The sequence below is a fragment of the Camponotus vicinus genome, unplaced genomic scaffold (assembly GCF_025532165.1).
Source record: "Camponotus vicinus isolate PSW18456_S1 unplaced genomic scaffold, iyCamVici1.0 SCAF_10, whole genome shotgun sequence".
In the NCBI taxonomy this organism is placed as follows: Eukaryota; Metazoa; Arthropoda; class Insecta; order Hymenoptera; family Formicidae; genus Camponotus; species Camponotus vicinus.
Window position 1 is genome coordinate 10,059,684 of NW_028141946.1, and position 21,158 is coordinate 10,080,841.

General features: G+C 45.3%; 1 protein-coding gene across 1 annotated transcript; it reads left to right on the top strand.

Annotated features, from left to right (window-relative positions):
* Positions 1 to 1,095: 1,095 nt before the first annotated feature.
* Positions 1,096 to 5,477, top strand: LOC145960855 (uncharacterized). The gene is made up of 6 exons (XM_083080549.1): positions 1,096 to 1,491; positions 1,706 to 1,945; positions 2,011 to 2,381; positions 2,608 to 2,919; positions 2,976 to 4,624; positions 4,966 to 5,477. The coding sequence occupies exons 1-6, from the start codon at positions 1,096 to 1,098 to the stop codon at positions 5,475 to 5,477; spliced, it is 3,480 nt and encodes a 1,159-aa protein (XP_082936675.1).
* Positions 5,478 to 21,158: the final 15,681 nt, after the last annotated feature.

The following is a 21,158-nucleotide window of genomic DNA, read 5'->3' on the forward strand; positions in this document are numbered from 1 at the left end:
TATTGACGACGGGGGAGCGTTTCAGCCAGTGGTTGCACTGGACCGAGACGAGGTGCGAAGAGCCTCTTTACGGGGTTCTCAGTCGCGAAGGACGTCATCTAGTGACGCAGCCCGCGACCGGAGCAGGGGCCGTTCCATCACGGCCCAGAGCGGGTCGGAATATGGCTCTGCGGATGAGTCCACAGAGCGTTCGACTCCACTCAAGGAGAAGGCAGCGGGAGAGGGTGGCAACGAGTTTGCCGTCCCTGCCCCCGTCAGAGACCGTGCCGGGCCTTTGTGCTCGAAGGGTTGCAAGAGAAGGGGGAGCGGGGCGTCGGTGGCTCTTCGGAGGATGCTTCGATGGAGGTAGAGCTCACCAAGTGCGATCCGACATCTAAGCGCGCTCGGGAGGACGATGATGCTGCCTCCACGCACTCAGAGCCCGCGAGTCCCCTATCTCGGGGTAAAAAGAGCTCCCGAGGGAGAGGAAGGCCCCCGACAACTAAGGAATACGTTGGGGAACGAGGAGCTCATGCTCAGGGCTGAGCGGGATCTCCTCGACTCCTGGACTGGAGAGCCCAAAGTGACTCAGGCGCGGAAGGTCCTTCTGGGAGTGGAAGTGGCCTTTGAGGAGGGGCCCGAGGAGATCCGCGATCCCTCGAGCCTCTCTGCGGCTGACTTCTCAGGCCAGCTGCAGAAGAGCGTGGAGGCCCTCTACACGGTCGCCTCCTTCAAGAAGGGGTATAAAGGGACCTGAATAAAAATCTTGAGGGAGGCGGCCGAGGTGGTGAGTGCGGTTGGCACTGAGCTGCTCGGCCACACTCAGACGGACAAGAGTCGCCGTCTGCGGGAGGCAAACGCCCGCTTGAGTACGGAGGTCGAGGAGCTCAAGCGGCAGCTAAATGAGCTTCAGGGAAGGGTGGCCAGCATGGCGGATCCGGCGGGGTCCGTGCCACCCCTGACTCCTGTAGGCTCTACGCCAATGGAGGTGACCCCCTCCTCCCCACCTCGGCGCAATAAGCGCAAGAGTGTGGAGGGAGGATTAGACCTCCCCGCTCCCTCTTCTCCCACTCTTGGAAGTCGCAAGAGGGGGAGAGGGGAAGTCCTACGATAGAGATGCCGGCAGCTGCGGCGGTGGATCCGGGAGCAGATTCCATCATCGACGACATATCAAATCGTATGGTGGCGTCTTTCAATGCGCGGTTCAAGGCGATCGAGGGGCGTCTGCTCCCGCAGAAAATTCGGCCTCCTTTGGAGGTCGACAAGAAGGCTGCAGCGGCCAAGGCGAAGACTTTCGCTGAGGAGGCCGCTGCACCCTCCAAAGGCAGGGCTGGCGGTGACGGAGGAGGGAAAGGGACTCAACCCAAACCCTCCTCCTCCTCCTCCCAGTCTTACACCCCTAAAAATGGTGGGAAGAAGGGTGGGACGAAGGCGTCCAAGGCCCCCCTGGCTCCCGATACGTCCGGAACTGCTAAACCCCCACAGGCTGCGGCCAAACCGTCTGAATGGACGGTGGTCGAACGCCGGGGGGGGGGGGGGAATCGGGGGATACGGCAGGCAAAGCCAAGGCCCAGAGCAAGGCCCCGGCTCTCTCCTCAAAGAGGACTCCGCCCCCTAAAAAGGGCGAGATTAAGTTCGGGGGCAAGAGCAAGGGCAAAGGTGGGAAGGCCCCTCAAGCGAGGGTTCAATCCGCCAAGCCCCGCAAGATTCACCCCCCCCCAAGCAGGCTGCTGTACTATTAAGTATGGAGCCTGCGAAGGAGGGCGAAAAGCCCGTGTTATTGGGGGACGCGGTGTCCGGGGTCCGCTCCAGCATTAAGCTGGCGGACTTTGGAATCGCGTCCCTCAAGCCAAAAAAGGCGGCGGGCGGGGGGATCCTATATGAGATCCCCGGCCAGGAAAGCGGCGTTAAAGCCGATAAACTGGCCGAGGCGTTGAGGGCTTTATTGGAGCACAAGGGGGTGCGGGTAACCCGCCCGGTGAAGCTCGCGGAGTTGCGTGTCACCGGGCTGGATGACTGTCCCCCGAAGAGGTTAAAGCTGCGACTGCCGCGGCTGGGGAATGCCCTGCGGGGGAGGTGTCGGTTGGCAAGCTCAACCGCTCCCCCGCGGGCAGGTTAGGATCCGTATGGGCCAGATGCCCGGCAATCGCGGCCAAGAAAGTTATCGACGCGGGCCCGCTCACTGTTGGGTGGGTTAAGGCCCGCGTCGAGGCCCTCGGTGCCCGGCCCCTCCAATGCTTTAAATGCTTAGGGGCCGGTCACACGAGGGTAAATTGTAAATCGGAAGTTGACCGCAGCGGTCAGTGTTACCGCTGCGGTCAACCAGGTCATAGGGCCTCGGGATGTTCCGCCGAGCCCAAATGCCCGTATTGCACGAGCAGGGGGCTCAAGGCGGAACACAGGTACGGAGGGTTGGCTTGTGTCTCTCTCCGGCCTGAGAAGAAGGCAACCAAAGGGGGATAGGGGAAGAAAGGGCCGAGGAAAAGGGGGCTGCTTCGCTGACTACGGAGCGGCCCCCGGCCCCCGAGCCGAATAAAGGCCCGGGTGTTGGCCGGGAAAAGGCGATGGATACCGAGTAGTTATACAGGACCATCGCCTCCTGCAGGCGAACCTCAACCACTCCGCCAGGGCGCAGGATCTCCTGCTTCAGACCTTGGCGGAGTGGAGCATAGACTTGGCCGTGGTGGCCGAGCCGTACCACGTCCCCGTTAGATCCTTTTGGATTGGCGACGTGGACGGCTTAGTCGCCATCATCGGCAAGTACGGTGCGGAGGCACTGCCCCTCTCCCTTATCGGGAGAGGGAACGTCTACGTGGCGGCACAATGGGGGGAAATTGCCGTGGTGGGGATGTATTTTTCACCCAACCGCGATCTGGCCCAGTTCAGCGCATATCTGGACCGGCTGGCGACAGTTATACGTCGCCAGCTACCCGGTTCAGTGTTGGTTGCGGGGGACCTCAACTCCAAGTCGGTGGATTGGGGTTCCCCTGTGACAGATACGCGGGGCGGGTGCTCGTCGAGTGGGGAGCGGAACTGGCCTTCGTGGTGCTCAACCGAGGCTCGGCTCACATCTGCGTGCGGCATAACGGCGAGTCCGTGGTCGATGTGACCTTCGGCTCCTCGCCGGTTGCGCGCAAGGTGGTCGGCTGGAGAGTGATGACGGGGTTGGAGACGCTGTCCGATCACGGGTATATCCGGTGGGACGTTTCCGGCCCCTCCCTTGGCGACCGGCCGTGCCCTCCCGGGGGTGCACCCCTGCCACCCCGTTGGGCGTTGAAGCGCCTGGATGAGGACACCCTGATGGCAGCTGCTTCGGCCAAGGCCCTGGAGGAACCAGAGCCGGGCCCCTGTGACGTTGATGGGGAGGTTTCCTGGTTCCGGGAGGCAATGACGCAAATTTGCGACGCCGCCATGCCCCGGATTCTGGCCCTCCCCGCGCGGAAGGCGGTGTACTGGTGGTCGCTCGAGATTGCGCAATTACGCGTAACATGCGTAAGGGAGCGACACCGGTACACCAGATGTCGTCGCAAGCGGCACACGGAGGCCGAAGCGGCAGCGCTGCACGAAGCCTATAAGGAGGCAAAAAAGGCACTGCAGCGCGCCATCAAGAGGGCCAAAGATAAGGCCTGGGCGGAGCTCCTGGAGACCCTCAATGACGATCCATGGGGGCGCTCTTACCTGATCGTAAGGAAACGTTTGCGGTTAGGGGGGCCCCCGATCACAGAGGGTCTCCACCCCCAGGTCTTGGAGGATGTGGTTTCTGCCCTTTTCCCCAATAGGGGAAGGGCGGGCCAGCCTCCGAGACAGGCGGTCCAAGTACAAGATTGGACCGCCGATCTGAGGGTCACTGAGGAGGAGCTGGTCAGGGCAATCAAGAGGCTCCGGGCGAAAAATATCGCCCCGGGGCCGGACGGGATCCCTGGTCGTGCCTGGGTCTTAGCCCTCGGTGTCCTCGGGGACCGACTGAGGCGGCTTTTGACAGCCTGTCTTCGGTCGGGGCGTTTTCCCCCCAAATGGAAGGAGGCGGGTTTGGTCCTCCTCCGAAAAGAGGAGCGTCCCGCGGAGTCTCCCTCCGCGTACCGTCCGATATGTCTGCTGGATGAGGCGGGCAAACTCTTCGAGCGTTTGCTCGTTGCCCGCCTCAAACAGCACCTGTCCCTGGTGGGCCCCGATCTGGCCGACTGTCAGTTCGGATTCCGAGAGGGCCGATCAACCGTGGACGCGATTTTACGCGTACGGGCTCTCTCGGATGAGGCTGTCTCCCGAGGTGGGTTGGCGTTGGCGGTATCTCTTGATATCGCCAACGCCTTTAATACCTTACCTTGGGAGAGTATAAGGCGTGCACTCGGATATCACCGGGTGCCGCTTTATATGCAGGAGGTAATCGGGGATTACCTCCGGGACAGGTCCGAGACATATCGGGCGCGGTACAAAGTACCACATAAGAGGGAGACGCAGTGCGGGGTTCCGCAGGGGTCGGTCTTAGGACCATTCCTGTGGAACTTCGGCTACGACTGGGTGTTGCGGGGTGTCCTCCTCCCGGGCTTTAGTATCGTCTGCTATGCAGACGACACTTTGGTTATGGCCCGGGGGGACAATTGGGAGGAGACCAACCATCCGCCTCGCACGAGTAGGGGTGGCACTGGTTGTCGGCCGTATTCGCGCATTGGGGTTGATGGTGGCGCTTCATAAGATGTAATGTATTTAACAAGGCCTCGGCGGAAGCCGCCACCTCAGCCCTACATAATCATCGAGGGAGTCCGCAGGCCGAGGTACGGCCTTATATGAAATATTTGAGGCTGTACCTTGATTGCCACTGGTGCTTTAGAGAGCACTTCCGCCGCATGGCCCCCCGTATTGGGGCAGTTATAAACTTCTTTGGGAGTATACTGTCCAACATTGGGGGGCCAAAGGACAGAGTCCACCGTCTCTATATGGGGGTGGTCGGATCTATGATCCTATATGGGGTCCCCTTGTGATCCAAAGATTTGGTGGCCAGCCGACGCAGTACAGCCGTAGTGCTTGGACTGCAGCGGCTGGCCATCAGGATCACACGGGGGTATAGGACCATCTCCTGCGAGGCGGCACCAGCGGTGTCGGGGTCCATTTCGTGGGACCTGCTGGCGGAGATGTACGCCTCCGTATACGAGCATACCGTTCTCCGCCAGTGGGGTGTTGTCCCAACATCGCGAGCGGTGGAAGTTGCTAGGCACCAGGCCCGTCATCTAGCTATTTCAAAGTGGAAGGAGAGGCTGGCTATACCAAGAGTCGGCCTCCGAGCTGTCGGGGCCATCCGCCCGGTCCTCGAGGACTGGGTGGATCGGCGGCATGGCGGACTCTCATTTAGGTTGGTGCAGGTACTCACCGGGCATGGCTGCTTCGGTGAGCACTTGCATGAGAGGGCTAGACATGAGCCGACAATACAGTGCCACCACTGTGTGGAGGTAAGAGACACGGCGCAGCACACCCTGGAGGAATGTCCTTCTTGGGATGTGTAGCGCCGTGTCCTCAAAGACATCATTGGGGACGATCTCTCGCTCCCGGCTATGGTTAATGCCATGGTCGGGAGCAAGGATGCCTGGGGCGCCATGGTCTCCTTCTGTGAGGGTGTCATCTCGCGGAAGGAGGCCGCGGAGCGGGAGTGAGAGGATGATCCGTCCTCCGCTCCCATCCGCAGGAGGAGGGGAGGTGCGAGGAAAAGGGTATATGCCCGGCTTCCTTAGCGCCTCCTGCGGGGGTCAACTTTCCCCGCACCTCCTTCAGTGGCGGGTCGAGGGGGACTCACTCCCCCTTGACTAGGGACTTGGGGGACGTGCTGTTAAGGGCGCATACGTTCCCCCCTATAGGTCCCTCCCTGGAGGGGCGACGAGATTGCGTGGCTGCGTCTCGTCGTCATATTCGTCGAGGGTTGGGGTGTATAACACTCCAACATTTGGTAGGGACCCCTCTCTGTTAACTGGAGAGGGGTCTTGCGTGCAGGGGGGTCGCGGCCGAGTGCGTAAGCGATCCCGTGGCCCACCAATCGCGCGCGATAGCGGCCACCATGGGGTTTTAGCGGGTAGTCGAGGTTATCCCTCGGAGTCCCGCATAATCCCCGCCTTTCCCTAAGGGCGGGGGTATGCGTAAATGCATTTCCCCATATAAAAAAAAGGGTATTTACAGAGCTATCATGTGTTACACGATGCGGATCGGACGCAACTTACTTACGAACACAGACCTTATTCTAAAACGCAGGGTATTTACAGAGCCATTACGTAAAGGCTAGTCGCGGACGCGGGCGCGAGATACCTACAGAGTGGTCGCGTGCAACTAGGCACGAACACAAGCTTAACAGAGTCTGCCAACCGTGGTCGGCCGAGGACGGGAGCACCCGTCCTCAGGGTGGTGTACACGAGAGCGCCCGTAGTACACCAAGATACTGGACGTCGGTTGCAACCGGGCCCGATAGCAACCGGGCTCTAGACCAGGGGAGTTAAGACAGGTTACTGCAGAACAGCTAACGGACACGGATTGGCGCAACGCGAGACCAATGAAACGGTCGGTTCGTTCGAAAAGCGCGGGTATCGCTGTCGGGTAGGAACATGGTTGGGATCTAGGGCCGTGAAGGCGGTTGTGCTTTATTCGTTCCAGGAGCCGTGAAAACGGCTGTTGTTCCAGGAGTCGTAGCAACGGCTGTCGTCCGGGAACCGCGTAAACGGCTGTCGTCCAGGAGCCGTGGAAACGGCTGGCGTTCAGGAGCCGTCGAAACGACTATCATCCGGGAGCCATGGAAGCGGCGGGTGTCCAGGAGCCGTGAGAACAGCTATTAGGTCCTCGAGGATACGAGCCGAACAGTTCCGGACGTTGGTTGCAACTGACCGAGTACGAGAGCGCCCGTACCCTGGACCGGATCGTCCTTGGCTCGACGGGATGCTACTGGTTGTCGAGTGCACCCGATCGGGCACGGTAGACCGTGCTCTGCACCAGAGCAAGGATAGGAGCTCGGTAAGCTTCGAATGCCCAGAGTGCGCCCTGTGGCTTCGAGCGTCCCGAGAGTCGGGACAGGAATAAGTATCGTTCTGCCGGAGTGGCCGCCTTATATACCCGGCTGGATACCCCCACGCGCTACTCCCACACGGTCATGCGTGTCGAAGTGGGATAGCCCGCGATTCTCAATCGGCGGCTCTCAATCCGCGGCTCGGCCGAGGTGCTCAATCGGCGGCGCTTGGCGCCAACTTAGCGCGAGCGGGTGTTTGGAAACTCGACTCTAGTAACGGCTCTGCCGTCACGTGTTTCTTTTAATAAAGTTTTTTTCTCTCTTTCTCTGTCTCTCTTTCTCTTCACTTTCTCTCGCCATAAATAGAGAGTTCCTCTTTCTCTTTCCTCGCCTAACATATAATTATAAATGTAACTAATAATATATATATATATATATATATATATTGAATAACTAAGCATAACATAATTAATTCACATAACATAATAATGATATAAATGATATAATAATCTCTCTCCCTCCCTCTCTCTCTTTCTCTGTATATATACAATACCTTTCTCTATTTGTTCTTTCCTCTTATTCCACCCTTTTTCTCTTTAACTATTTTATTTTTCTTCTTTCTTTAACGTAACAGTCAAACTGTCAAACTGTCAAACGACACGTGTGAAGCAAGTCACAGCAAATTACTATCGACGACCAATAACCAATCAGTCGACGACCAATAACCAATCATCGCGGAAAAGCGGCAACAATGTCAATAACATACCTTTTTTAGAGAGAGACTAGCTCGCAGCGCGCGCTAACGCGCGCGCCTTCCACGGATCTGATTTTAATTATTTTTATTTTAAAATATTCATCCCATTCTCCCATTTCTATATCTCTCCCTTAACTCATTCTTTTTTCTCTTCTCATTATTCATCATTTTCATATATCTTTCCTTCTCTCCTTATTTTATCTACTTATCTGTCTCATCCTTTATTTTTATTTTCTTCTTATTTTTTACATAATAATTGGTTACACGCCAATCTCTTTGAATATGGTAGAAGAGAATATATTTTATCATTTTACATCATTACAATAACATTTTATCTTTTGTTTACAATAATAGCACATTAATATTACACATAATATAATTATTCATTTACTTATTTATATATTTTTTTATTTGTCATTACTTCTTTATTATTTATAAATCTGTTTCATCTTATTAATTTTTTCTTCAAACATCTTTATTCTCTCTTATAATTTTTTTCATTTATTAGAACATAATTTATTATAGACTTTTTCTCCTACCGTATCTTTTTTAATTCAAGCCTTTATAGTTATTAGTTTAATCCTTTTTTCTCGATTTTTAACTTTACTTCTACAAATATAAATATATATATTTAAGTATATAAATGTAAGTATATTAATAATTAAATTATCAATTAAAATATTACTGAAAGGTAATTATTAATCTTTAATTAAATTAAGTTTAAAATAAAAATCTTTAATTTTTGTTTACTTTGTTATTTCTTTTATATCATTATAATAGAGACTACAATCAAGACTGCACTATGAATATTTTTGTAACGGCGCGTATGCGCCATTACTAATGTATTAAATACATATATAACACACGCATGTTTCTTTCTCATTCTATCGCCTTCCTACCACGCTCTGTCTCGCTCATATATTCTCTCGCTCGCACGCTTACAATTGCTCGCTGTCTCGCTCGCACATTTACACTTGCTCGCTGTCTCACTTGCACGCACGCTACCCCGCTCGTACGCATTGCCTGACGCTTGCTGTCCTCTTCGCTCCATCGCTTGGCCATACGTTATCTCATTCTCACGCATTCGCCTTACTTAAGCGGCCCATCTGGAAGGGGAACATTGGAATGCGATCGAATGGGTATAAGCCGGCCTAGCCGGCACACGACCACCAGATCCCGTCCTGCGATCCTACCGAACGCTCCGACCAGATCTCTCGAAACCGAGGTGTTTCTCGGACTCGCTTCCAGGATCGAGGTGTTTCTCGATCCAACCGGGTGTCTCCGGCTTTCCGTCCGGGTCGAGGTGTCTCGACTCAACCGGGTGTCTCCGGCTTCTCGTCCGGGTCGAGGTGTCTCGACTCAACCGGGTGTCTCCGACTTCCCGTCCGGGTCGAGGTGTCACAACAGAAGGATTACAAGGTTGGGAAAAGGAAGAAGGATTCAAAAAGATAGGATAGGATGAATGCCCAGGCAATTCGGGAATAGGACACAGGGAATAAACAGGAGGTTTTGCAGGAACACTTAGAATGTGGGAAGACATTGATCTTAATTTACTGGTGTAACTAATATTATTTTCGGGAAGTGCGAACGAGCCGAAAAATTCAATTGGAGGAATTCTTGAGAGGACCACTTTCTTTTTTAGCCTAAAAAACTTTTGATTGAGTCTATTGCGCTCTCCGAGATAGAGAAACCGGAAGTACATTCCTTATCTATTAAAGAACGAATTTATAATATAAACAGGAAGAATGTTATAAATTCTACGCACGCAAACACAATCATTCTGTTGTAAGAAACGCAAGTATTTGTATGCATCATATAATTCGATCCTTAACACTTTATTTAAAAACTGTAATCGAACGTTATTTTGTATTCAAATTCGATGGGGTGTGTTTGAGCGTGAGTTTGGTGACCAACGTTTTCGTGGGAACAATTACATCAATGATTTTTAAAGGCGGACGGTTGTAAGTTGCGTGGGACGGTGAGGATTGTTATAGACGGAGAGCTGGCTACAGAGCGAGCAACATGCCTCTGTCCACGAAATATCTTACCTGGAAAAGGTTCGATTGCAATCGGCAAAGTGAAAGCCCGACCGTCAGAAGGCAGTCTGGAAGCTAAATGCGTGGGCGGGCGACGGAACGTGCAGATTTCCCGACAAAAAAAACTGTCAATTGACACCGCTAAAAATTTGCATAGGTATCGAGGAGCATGAGAGAAAGTAGGAAAAAAATTGTCAGAAGGATAAGTAGAAGCTAAAGGGTTGTCAGAAGTTGCCAAAGTTGCGAAAAATCTCGGAAAATTTATATATTAAGAAGAACTTCTGACAATTTGCATTTGTATTGTTTACATATAGAATAAACTACGTGCAAAGTGTCAGAAGGCAAAGTGGAAAAGATCATGAGAAATTCGGGTGCAAAGTGCGAGAGCGTTTTGCGGCGCGCGGCGCCGCGCTCAGTGGACCGATCGCTTTTCTCTTGATTTTCACACTGTCTTGATTTTCACATACTTTATAGCACTTCTGACAATTTATCCGAATATTCATAAAGGACTAAAGGAACTATTTTTAAAATGTCAGAAGTCAATTGAGAAGATATAAATTTTTATAAGAAATTAAAAGAAATAAATTTTATTGACTTGAATTTTGTCGCCAAAAGTTTTTTGCAACTTCTCTAGAAGATGTTGAGAAGTATATTTGACGTCGAAAGATTCAAATTCTTTAACATAAAAATTCTCAAGAATTTCATTATAACAATCTGTGAGAAATTGCAATAAATGACATTCTTTATTATTTATAATATTTTTCTCAACAAATCCGCAAATATCCGCGTATGTCAATTCATGAAATTTCATTTTTTTATGCCAATCAGTATCAGGAGTTACTGGATCGATAACGTTTTTTCTAAGATATGTCTTTTTGCATGAGTTATGATAATAAATTTTACTATTTACACCTAAAGCGTCTAATTTGCTCTCGATTTCGCTATCACTACAAGCATTCGCAGTTACAAAAATATCGTTTCGCAATTTTTCGTCCACCGATGAGTGAAGGGATAACGCACGATAATTATGTACTTTTCGGTTTCTATCGCAAAAAAAACAAATTCGTTCGCCGCTTTCCTGGTTGTTTGTGCTATCATCGTCACTTGCTTCCTCGTCGTCACTCGCTTCCTCGACACTTGATCCCTGCTTGCCACTTGCTTTATCCTGTTCAAGGTTCAACAGGCATGGACGTAGTTTGCGGCGATTCCGTCCGTTGTTCAATATTGCCGCTGTCTAAAAATAAATAATTTAAAATATGAATTTTTTTACGTATCGTGATAGTCAAAAAACCGTTATTAATACTTCTACATTATTACCGAAATATAAATATGAGAATAATTTAAACAGTGTTATACAAAAAGTACAATTAATTTTTATACAAAATTGTTTAGACATACTATAAACTATTACTGTAAATATTTAAATTACCTGAGACACTTGCAAATGATGTCGAAGCTTCCGCAACTAAAGCAGGATTAGCATTTACTTCGGTAGATTTGTTTTGAAGTTCATCGTATTTTTCAATATATTTTTTAGGGATTGCCAAGAAATTTTTTCGGTAACCGGAATGATATCCATTAATATCGTCCACACAGTCAGGAAAACCGATATCGTTGTATTTCATGTTTAATGCAACACGAATACGAAGTTTTTCGCGGCACTGTTGTAAATTTTCTTCGGTAAATTTCATAATTTTACCGGAAACAGCTTCACACTTAAAAACACAAGATAGCTTAGAACTCATTTTGTCGTTTAGAACTACAGAATGAAAATGAAAAAATAAATCTCGGGGCCAACTATGTTCAAGCCTCCGAGTTACAAGCCAAACTGCCGTTTCGATCCCCTTCGAAAGCGTCCTTCCCCCTCTCTTTTAAAATAACGGTCATTTCAAAGCGAAGGATCGAAAGAGAGAGAGAGAAAGAGAGACAGCAAACGAATACGCGCGCCGCAAAACGCTCTCGCACTTTGCACCCGAATTTCTCATGATCTTTTCCACTTTGCCTTCTGACACTTTGCACGTAGTTTATTCTATACGTAAACAATACAAATGCAAATTGTCAGAAGTTCTTCTTAATATGTAAATTTTCCGAGATTTTTCGCAACTTTGGCAACTTCTGACAACCCTTTAGCTTCTACTTATCCTTCTGACAATTTTTTTCCTACTTTCTCTCATGCTCCTCGATACCTATGCAAATTTTTAGCGGTGTCAATTGACAGTTTTTTTTGTCGGGAAATCTGCACGTTCCGTCGTCCGCCCACGCATTTAGCTTCCAGACTGCCTTCTGACGGTCGGGCTTTCACTTTGCCGATTGCAATCGAACCTTTTCCAGGTAAGATATTTCGTGGACAGAGGCATGTTGCTCGCTCTGTAGCCAGCTCTTAGACTATTAGGTAACATCGTAGCGTTTTTGGAAACAATGGATATTGTATTGCGCCGCGGTTTTTGCGTTTTATTCTGCTTTTATTTTAAATTCTTAAGGGTATTTCTTTTGTTTGACTGTGTTTATTTTTACAATTTTATCCTTCGACCTGTACATGTCATTTATTTATTTTTGTACCTCTTTTATATCTGATATGAATGTTATTGTGTCACACTGAGGAGGGTCCGAAAGGGACCGAAACGTTTGTAAGAATTATTGAATTTATAAAAAATTATTGAAAAAATTTTTGTCACGCATTACCACCTGCGCTTTGCTTGGTCTAAAATAGCCTTCTTTTTGATTATTATTGAACCGGTAAACGAAATATAGCGTGACTTTTTTCTTGCAAAGGTTTACTTAAAATGCGCCAACACGCTTCTACAGACCCAACATATCGAGCTTCGATAAAATCTTGAATTTCATGTATTATTGTTTTATCTACATTTTCTCCAATGATTATAGACGCAGCATCGTGACCCTCATAAATATATTTATACAAATATTTTATAGATTTTATACTCGAAACTATTTCAACATTAATATGATTATTAAATAAAAGTAAGAGTGTTGGATTATATGGAACAACATATCTATTATCAACAACATATCGTCTAGGTCTTTCATATAGCAATCCATTATTTCTTCGACGATATTGTGAATAACCATCTTCATCCATAGTCGTCTCAGGTCGAAATGGTTTTGGAAAATGTTTCGAACATTTATTGTCTATCAAACACCAATCTCCACATGGTCCATGAATCATATGTTTCATTATAATATTGTGTAAACTTACATTTTCATTAGGATTAGGAATTTCTGCAGAAATAAATTTATCAACTATTTCAGAATTTGATATTTTATAATTTTGTTTTAATGTAATTAACAAATGTATATGTGGTCCACGTTTTTAAAATTCTATTACATAAACATATGCCAAAACTTCACCAAAAAATTTTTGTCTTACGATAACATTGATTAAATAATTTTTTTTATATTAAATACGCGAGCACATATATCTGCAGGTTATTGATTCAGAAGTAAATTCTCTTTGATTTCGCGCCAATTTGGATTACAAATCATAGTAACAAAGATATCTGGTTTTCCATATTTCCGAACAACAACCATCGCGTCTTGATAATGTTGCAACATATTACGCGGTGAACCTACAAATGTCGGTGGAAGTATAATCATTTTTCCAATGTGAGCATCGCTATTATTCGCAGCGTTTGCTAAATAATCAATTAATCCTTGACAAGTATCAGCACGTAATTGTTTTTGATTCTGTTTACAATAATTAATTCGATCTTTTTCAATTTTTATATAACTATCTTCAAGCCATTGTTGAAATAATCGTCTTCCATGACGAAAATATTAAAATTATTACGTATGGCTATTCGATGTTTTATATATGCAGCTACTTATTCGTTTATTACTATTTTTGCGTTGTAAATTATTGTGCCAACCTTGATTACCATATGGATAGTATAATGGATAAATCCATAGTTCTACATTAGGATCCATCGTACTGACTTGTTGTAATGTTTTATTACTTTTATTATAAATTGTCACGTAAGTTTCCGGAATTTCACCATCTGCTGTAGTAGAAAAAACAGCTGCAACTTCATTTACCCTTTGCACATTGTATCGACCACGATCAATGCCTTTTTTTGTCAAAAATCCCAATTGTAATTCACATATACCGTTATTTTCAGTTGTTTGCTGTTGCATTTGGATTTTTTCATGCATCATTCGATAAGATTTTACGAAAATGTTATTCATACGCATCATATTATCTATTGAATTTAAAATTTCTTCATCGAGACTTGAATTTCGATGTAACCGACACTCTATCGCTTCATTATTATCTACGATAAAGAGTTGACCATAACTTGGCATTTTGTTAGCTGCAGCATACAATGCGGTATTAATTTGATAATCGATTTGTCCTTGAATTTTAAAACAATAAGGTCCAGGTCTTTGAACACTAAAATCTGATATGTTTGCGTTAAATGACGCGAATGAAAATATATTATTATATCCACGAATGCGATTATAAAAATGTTTCGATTTTGAATGATTTTCAGTAAACAATTCATAAAGTTCATGCGGAGATTGAGGTAAGGAACTCAACAGTTCCATGGCTACAACAATCATTAAACGAATTACCTTTATTAGCTACTTTTTCAGAATTGAAATGTTTCGCACCACAATGTTCGCAACATAAATTCATTTCTCCTATATAATGTTCTACAATATTTTCTAATTGAATTAAGTGAGACATGTTAATGTATATATTGAATTAAGTAAGACATATTAATGTCCGTGTATCCTTTTTCTAAAGCTCGAATTTTTTTCATTCACTTCTCTAGTTTTATTAATTATATTAGGAAGCATTGATTTTGATTTTATTGTATTATCATTTATTACAATACTTTGTGATGGTACTTCATGTAAAATAATTATATCTTTAAATCTGTTATCTAAATTTATCAACTTATTTAATGTGCTAGATGTGGTAGAAACAATATCATTGTTTAATGAAGTTTCCATAGTTGAGTATTCCGAGATTCTTCAATATTATCGGCAACATTAAACAATTGCATTCTATCATTTGTCGCATTTATTTCGTTACTACTTTTTATTGTAGAAAAATTAGTAATGGTTGATGTATTAATTGTTTGTGACGCAATGGTAGTTGTTCCATTTATATTATCTATAACTTTCATTGATGAATTAGTTGGTTTGAAAACCTATTAATGTCATTTTTTTTAAATTTGTAGAAGTTTGCGTTATATTATTTGAATAAATTGGACTTGTATTTGATAAAAGTTGGCAATCTTTCTTAGTCAACATTCGTTTTGTTTTTCGTCTCTTAGCCTGAAATTTTTCTTTTTTTTCTCGTTTATTTCGTTGATATTTTTCTTCTTCTTCAAATGTTCGAATTATTTTTCTTCGAGGCATAATTAATTATTATTTAAATAATTTCAATTTAATTATGTAAAAATAGTTGTAATAAATATTTAAGACACATTCAAAGTCAATATTAATTTTTTATTAATTTTAATTTACTTTTGACTCAAATTTAATTTCTTAAATATAAATATAAATATTAATTTAATGTAGCACTTTAATATTTTTTATCATTATACAGAGTGATTCTAAATAACTTTATGCTTTTGCAAAAACATAATCTTGACTGAATTCTAAGACGATTTTTCCTTTGGCAAAATTTCGTCCGAAGCTTAGTTTTTGAATTATTAAAGGAAGTAGTTAACGTATGACGGGTCGAATACAATAGGCAGGCAAGGGTGGCGCGATTCACCGTCAGACGCGGGTGCTTACGCGGGGCGCCTGCTGCGATCAGCTGGTCGCTATACATATACAGACACACATGCGAACACATACATTCTCTCTCTGTCTGTCTGTCTTTTTTTTTTATACGCAGGGGAAATCCTCATGGATACCCCCGCTCCCCGGGGAGAGAGAGAGGGTTATGCCGGACTCCTACCGGCTAAAACCCCTGCGGGTGTCCTCCACCGCGGTGTCACGGGGGAGCCACGGGTACGCCACAGGCATTCTTCCGCGACTCCCCCACCGAAATCCCTCGTTGTAGCCGGGAGGGAGGACACCCGTCCGCCTCCCGGCTCCGTCCAATGGGGTTCTGTCCCGGTGGGAGATCTTCCCGCTCCACACCGGGGCCCCCCTCGCCGCGGCCCCTGAATGGGACCTCTTCTTATGCCGTGGTGGGGGAAGGGAGGGGGGCCATAAGGAGGCCCTCACAGCCCCGGAACCTCCCTCTCACTCCCACCTATCCGCCAAGCCTGCAGTGAAGGGGGGAGTGGGTCTCAACAAGGTCCCTCCCCCCATTCAGTCCCTGTCCAGCGGTGGAGCCGGAGGCCCAATCAGCTTTCTCCTCCCCCGCCGGGTCCTCCTGGCCGCTGCTCTTCCTCGTGCTACCATTGGGGCGGGCATCATCCGCCGATCCCTCTCCGCCTCCTCCATGTTCCGCATGACCTCCTCGCAAAAGGAGGCCACTGCCCGCCACTCCTCCTCCCCCCTCAGCATCGCCTCAATGACAGCGCCGAGGGAGAGGTCAGCTCCCACCACTGCGACCAGGGCACGGCGCTGCACCTCCCAAGCCGAGCAGGCTTCGAGAGTGTGCTGCGCCGTGTCCCGGTCCTCCTCGCAGTGGTGGCACTTGGGAGTTGGTTCCCTCCCGATGCGGCACAGGTAGCGACCGAAACACCCGTGCCCGGCCGCCATCTGCGCCACCCGGAAGGTGATCCGCCCCCAGGCCCTCCTCATCCACCTCCCGAAGACCGGGAGGACGGCTCTCACAACTCTTTGGTTCTCGCGGGCTGGCCCGGCCAATTGCCGCTGCCAATCCACGAGGACCGAGTCTGCCGCCTTCAGCCTGATGGCCCTCTTGGCCCCAGGCCCCACCACAATTCCCCTCCCCCGGATCCCCCAGTACATCTCGGCCCGGGCCTGGGCCAGGAGCTCCAGGGGAGGCGACCCCGCCAGCACCGCCACCGCCGCATATGCGACCGTGCGGTATGCACGCGCGGCCCTTAAAATTATGGGGCGGTGCGCCCCCGTAGTACTCCCCTGATCTTGTTGGACCCCGAGGCAGCACTCGCCCAGATCGGTGCCCCGTAGAAGGGAAGGACCCTCCCCAATACCTCATCGTACGCGATGTTCCACAGCAACGGGCCCAGAACGGACCCCTGCGGAACACCGCGCACGACGGGCCACCGCCTACGCACCCTCTCGGCATCGCGACAGGAGATACTCCTTCCCATGAAATAGTCCCGGATTACCCTGGACAGGTAATCCGGGACTCCGTGCGCTCGTAGTCCCGCCCCTACCATGTTCCACAGGAGAGTATTAAACGCGTTGGCTATGTCCAGGGACACAGCCAACGCCACTCCCCCGTGCTGGACTATCTGTTCCGAGCGGGCCCGCAGACCATCGATCGCGTCGATGGTCGACCGGCCCGCCCGGAACCCGAACTGGGACTCGTTGAGCCCCGCAATCTGTTGCAGGTGCTCATTGAGCCGCCCCACCAATATCCTCTCCATCAGCTTACCGACCTCATCCAAAAGACAGAGAGGTCGGTAAGCCGACGGATCGTCGGGATCCCTCTCTCCCTTCGGAAGGAGGACTAATCTCGCCTCCTTCCAAAGAGAGGGGAAGACCCCCTCCCTGAGGTACCTCGTAAAGAGGTACCTCAGGGACCCGCCAACTTCCCCCATGACCAGGGCCCAAATCTTACCCGGAATGCCGTCCGGACCGGGAGCCTTATTCGGCTTCATCCTCCGGACAGCATCCCGCATCTCCTCCGCTGTCACCTCCCAGCCCTCCCTCCACTCGGGCATACGGTCCGAGAGGGGGAAGGGCACTGCGCTCCCCGCTCCCTCGGGGAAGAGAGTCTCCACCACCTCCCCAAGGAAGCTGGGGGCCAGAGACTCCGTAATCGGAGGCGCCCGCAGCTTCAATTTCTTGAGGACCATTCTGTACGGGCGCCCCCACGGGTCCTCGTTCAGGGAGGCGAGCAGCTCCTCCCAGGCCCTGGTCTTGGACCTCCCGATGGCGACGCCGAGGGAGTGTCGGGCATCCCGACACTCCCCCCGCGCCCGCTCAATACAGGTCTCGCTGCGGTCCCTCCTTCGCATACATCTTTGAAGTCGGCGTCTGGCTCGGACCGAGGCATCGCGGAGATTCGCGATCTCCTCGGTCCACCAGTACGCCGACCTCCTCCCGCATCCTCTCCTTACCCTTGGCATCGAGGCGTCGCAGGCTCCCCAGAGAGCACTGCGAAGCCTCGATGCCAACTCATCCACTCCCTTTACCTCCCACGCCAGAGGGTCTTCCCCCCAGACCCATAGCGAAGCCTGCATCGAGGCCATCAAGAGGTCCGGGTTCAGCCTGGTGAGGGATCACTTACGCACCTCCTGTGAGTCCGGCCCGGTGGGCGGATGTCGGGCGACCAAGCTGAGCTCGATGTACCTGTGATCCGACAGGGTCTCAAGCTCAGCGGCCACCCTCCATCCCCCACCATGCGCAAAGCCGCGGGGTTGACCCACGTCAAATCGACGATGGATTCTCCCCGCGGCCCCACGCAAGTGGCGACGGACCCGACATTGAGCAGGGTCAGCCCGAGTGATCCCGCCCTTAAATAAATATTTAATATTAATATTTTATATGATAATAGTAAAAGTAATAAATATTTTAAAAACACTTATTTAATCTAATTAATTTTTAAATAGATATCATACGATGTATGGATATCACACACATTTATGATAATAATAATTAATATTAATATGTTAAATGTTTATTATGTTTACCGCATTCTTCAATCGAACACATGATCGCGTTCGATAGCGCCAGTAGTACCTTAACCTACCGCAACCTACCATGACAAAAAACTGCTTGCAGTCGCCGAATAATTATCGTCGCATTGTCGCGTCGTCGCGTCGTGTAGTAACGTGTCCGCGCGTGTTTCTTTCATCGAGTGATTTTTAATCGCCAACAGTTATTATTCGACAGTGATTAATAGTGATTAGTGATAGAGTCATTAGTAAATTTCTCGTCTCATCGAGTGAGTAAATAAATGTGATTACGTTAAAGTTTATAAAAGAATACAGTTCATGAAAAAAGAAAAACTTTCAGTTAATAATTTAGTGTGGATTTCTTGTCTTTTGCAACGTGATATCTACGTTAAATTTGAGAACGTACGATCTATCGGAAAATTCATTTCTCCTTCAAGCAATTACAGCAATACATCAAAAGTCATCGAACAAGGTAATAATAACTATTTTTTGACGTTATGTGAAAACAGATCTCGGGAAGTCAGAGGGACAGTGTGTCAAAGGAAATTCGTGAAAAGAGAGGGGTTTTTAGTGGGTAGGGAGTACCGAGATGGTAATTCGACTTGGTACTCTAGTCCCACATAACTCACTGGATCGACCGGTGGGTATGCATAAAATGCATTTTCCCCTCTCTCGTAAAAAAAAAAAAAATTACAGGTGAGTGAGCGAATGAGAGAGAGAGAGAGAGAGAGAGAGAGAGAGAGAGAGAGAGAGAGACAGACAGACAGACAGACAGACAGACAGACAGACAGAGAGAGAATGTATGTGTTCGCATGTGTGTCTGTATATGTATAGCGACCAGATGATCGCAGCAGGCGCCCCGCGTAAGCACCCGCGTCTGACGGTGAATCGCGCCACCCTTGCCTGCCTCTTGTATTCGACCCGTCATACGTTAACTACTTCCTTTAATAATTCAAAAACTAAGCTTCGGACGAAATTTTGCCAAAGGAAAAATCGTCTTAGAATTGATTCAAGAATGTGTCATTTCAGGGACAAGGGGGTTATTTTGAATCACCTTGTATATATATATATATATATATATATAATTAATATAATATAAGAAATAAAACAAAAATAAAAACCGAATGTGTAATAAGAATATGAATAATGGTTACTCATTAAAGGAAGTATAGTATTCGTCGCTTGCGCATATGTGTTATAATTAGAATTAAAATTTTCTAAATTCGCTGAAACACAGGTCTAAATTAAAATACAATAATAAAATTAATATAAGAGATTCGCCAAGTCTGAGCTCGAAAATCATTCATCTACTTTAACGGTTTCTTCAAAAAGTAATGATAATATAAAGAAAAATAATGTAAAGATAAAGAAATAATAATAATAATAACAATAATAATAATAACAATAATAATAATAACAATAATAATAATAACAATAATAATAATAACAATAATAATAATAACAATAATAATAATAACAATAATAATAATAACAATAATAATAATAACAATAATAATAATAACAATAATAATAATAACAATAATAATAATAACAATAATAATAATAACAATAATAATAATAACAATAATAATAATAACAATAATAATAATAACAATAATAATAATAACAATAATAATAATAACAATAATAATAATAACAATAATAATAATAACAATAATAATAATAACAATAATAATAATAACAATAATAATAATAACAATAATAATAATAACAATAATAATAATAACAATAATAATAATAACAATAATAATAATAACAATAATAATAATAACAATAATAATAATAACAATAATAATAATAACAATAATAATAATAACAATAATAATAATAACAATAATAATAATAACAATAATAATAATAACAATAATAATAATAACAATAATAATAATAACAATAATAATAATAACAATAATAATAATAACAATAATAATAATAACAATAATAATAATAACAATAATAATAATAACAATAATAATAATAACAATAATAATAATAACAATAATAATAATAACAATAATAATAATAACAATAATAATAATAACAATAATAATAATAACAATAATAATAATAACAATAATAATAATAACAATAATAATAATAACAATAATAATAATAACAATAATAATAATAACAATAATAATAATAACAATAATAATAATAACAATAATAATAATAACAATAATAATAATAACAATAATAATAATAACAATAATAATAATAACAATAATAATAATAACAATAATAATAATAACAATAATAATAATAACAATAATAATAATAACAATAATAATAATAACAATAATAATAATAACAATAATAATAATAACAATAATAATAATAACAATAATAATAATAACAATAATAATAATAACAATAATAATAATAACAATAATAATAATAACAATAATAATAATAACAATAATAATAATAACAATAATAATAATAACAATAATAATAATAACAATAATAATAATAACAATAATAATAATAACAATAATAATAATAACAATAATAATAATAACAATAATAATAATAACAATAATAATAATAACAATAATAATAATAACAATAATAATAATAACAATAATAATAATAACAATAATAATAATAACAATAATAATAATAACAATAATAAT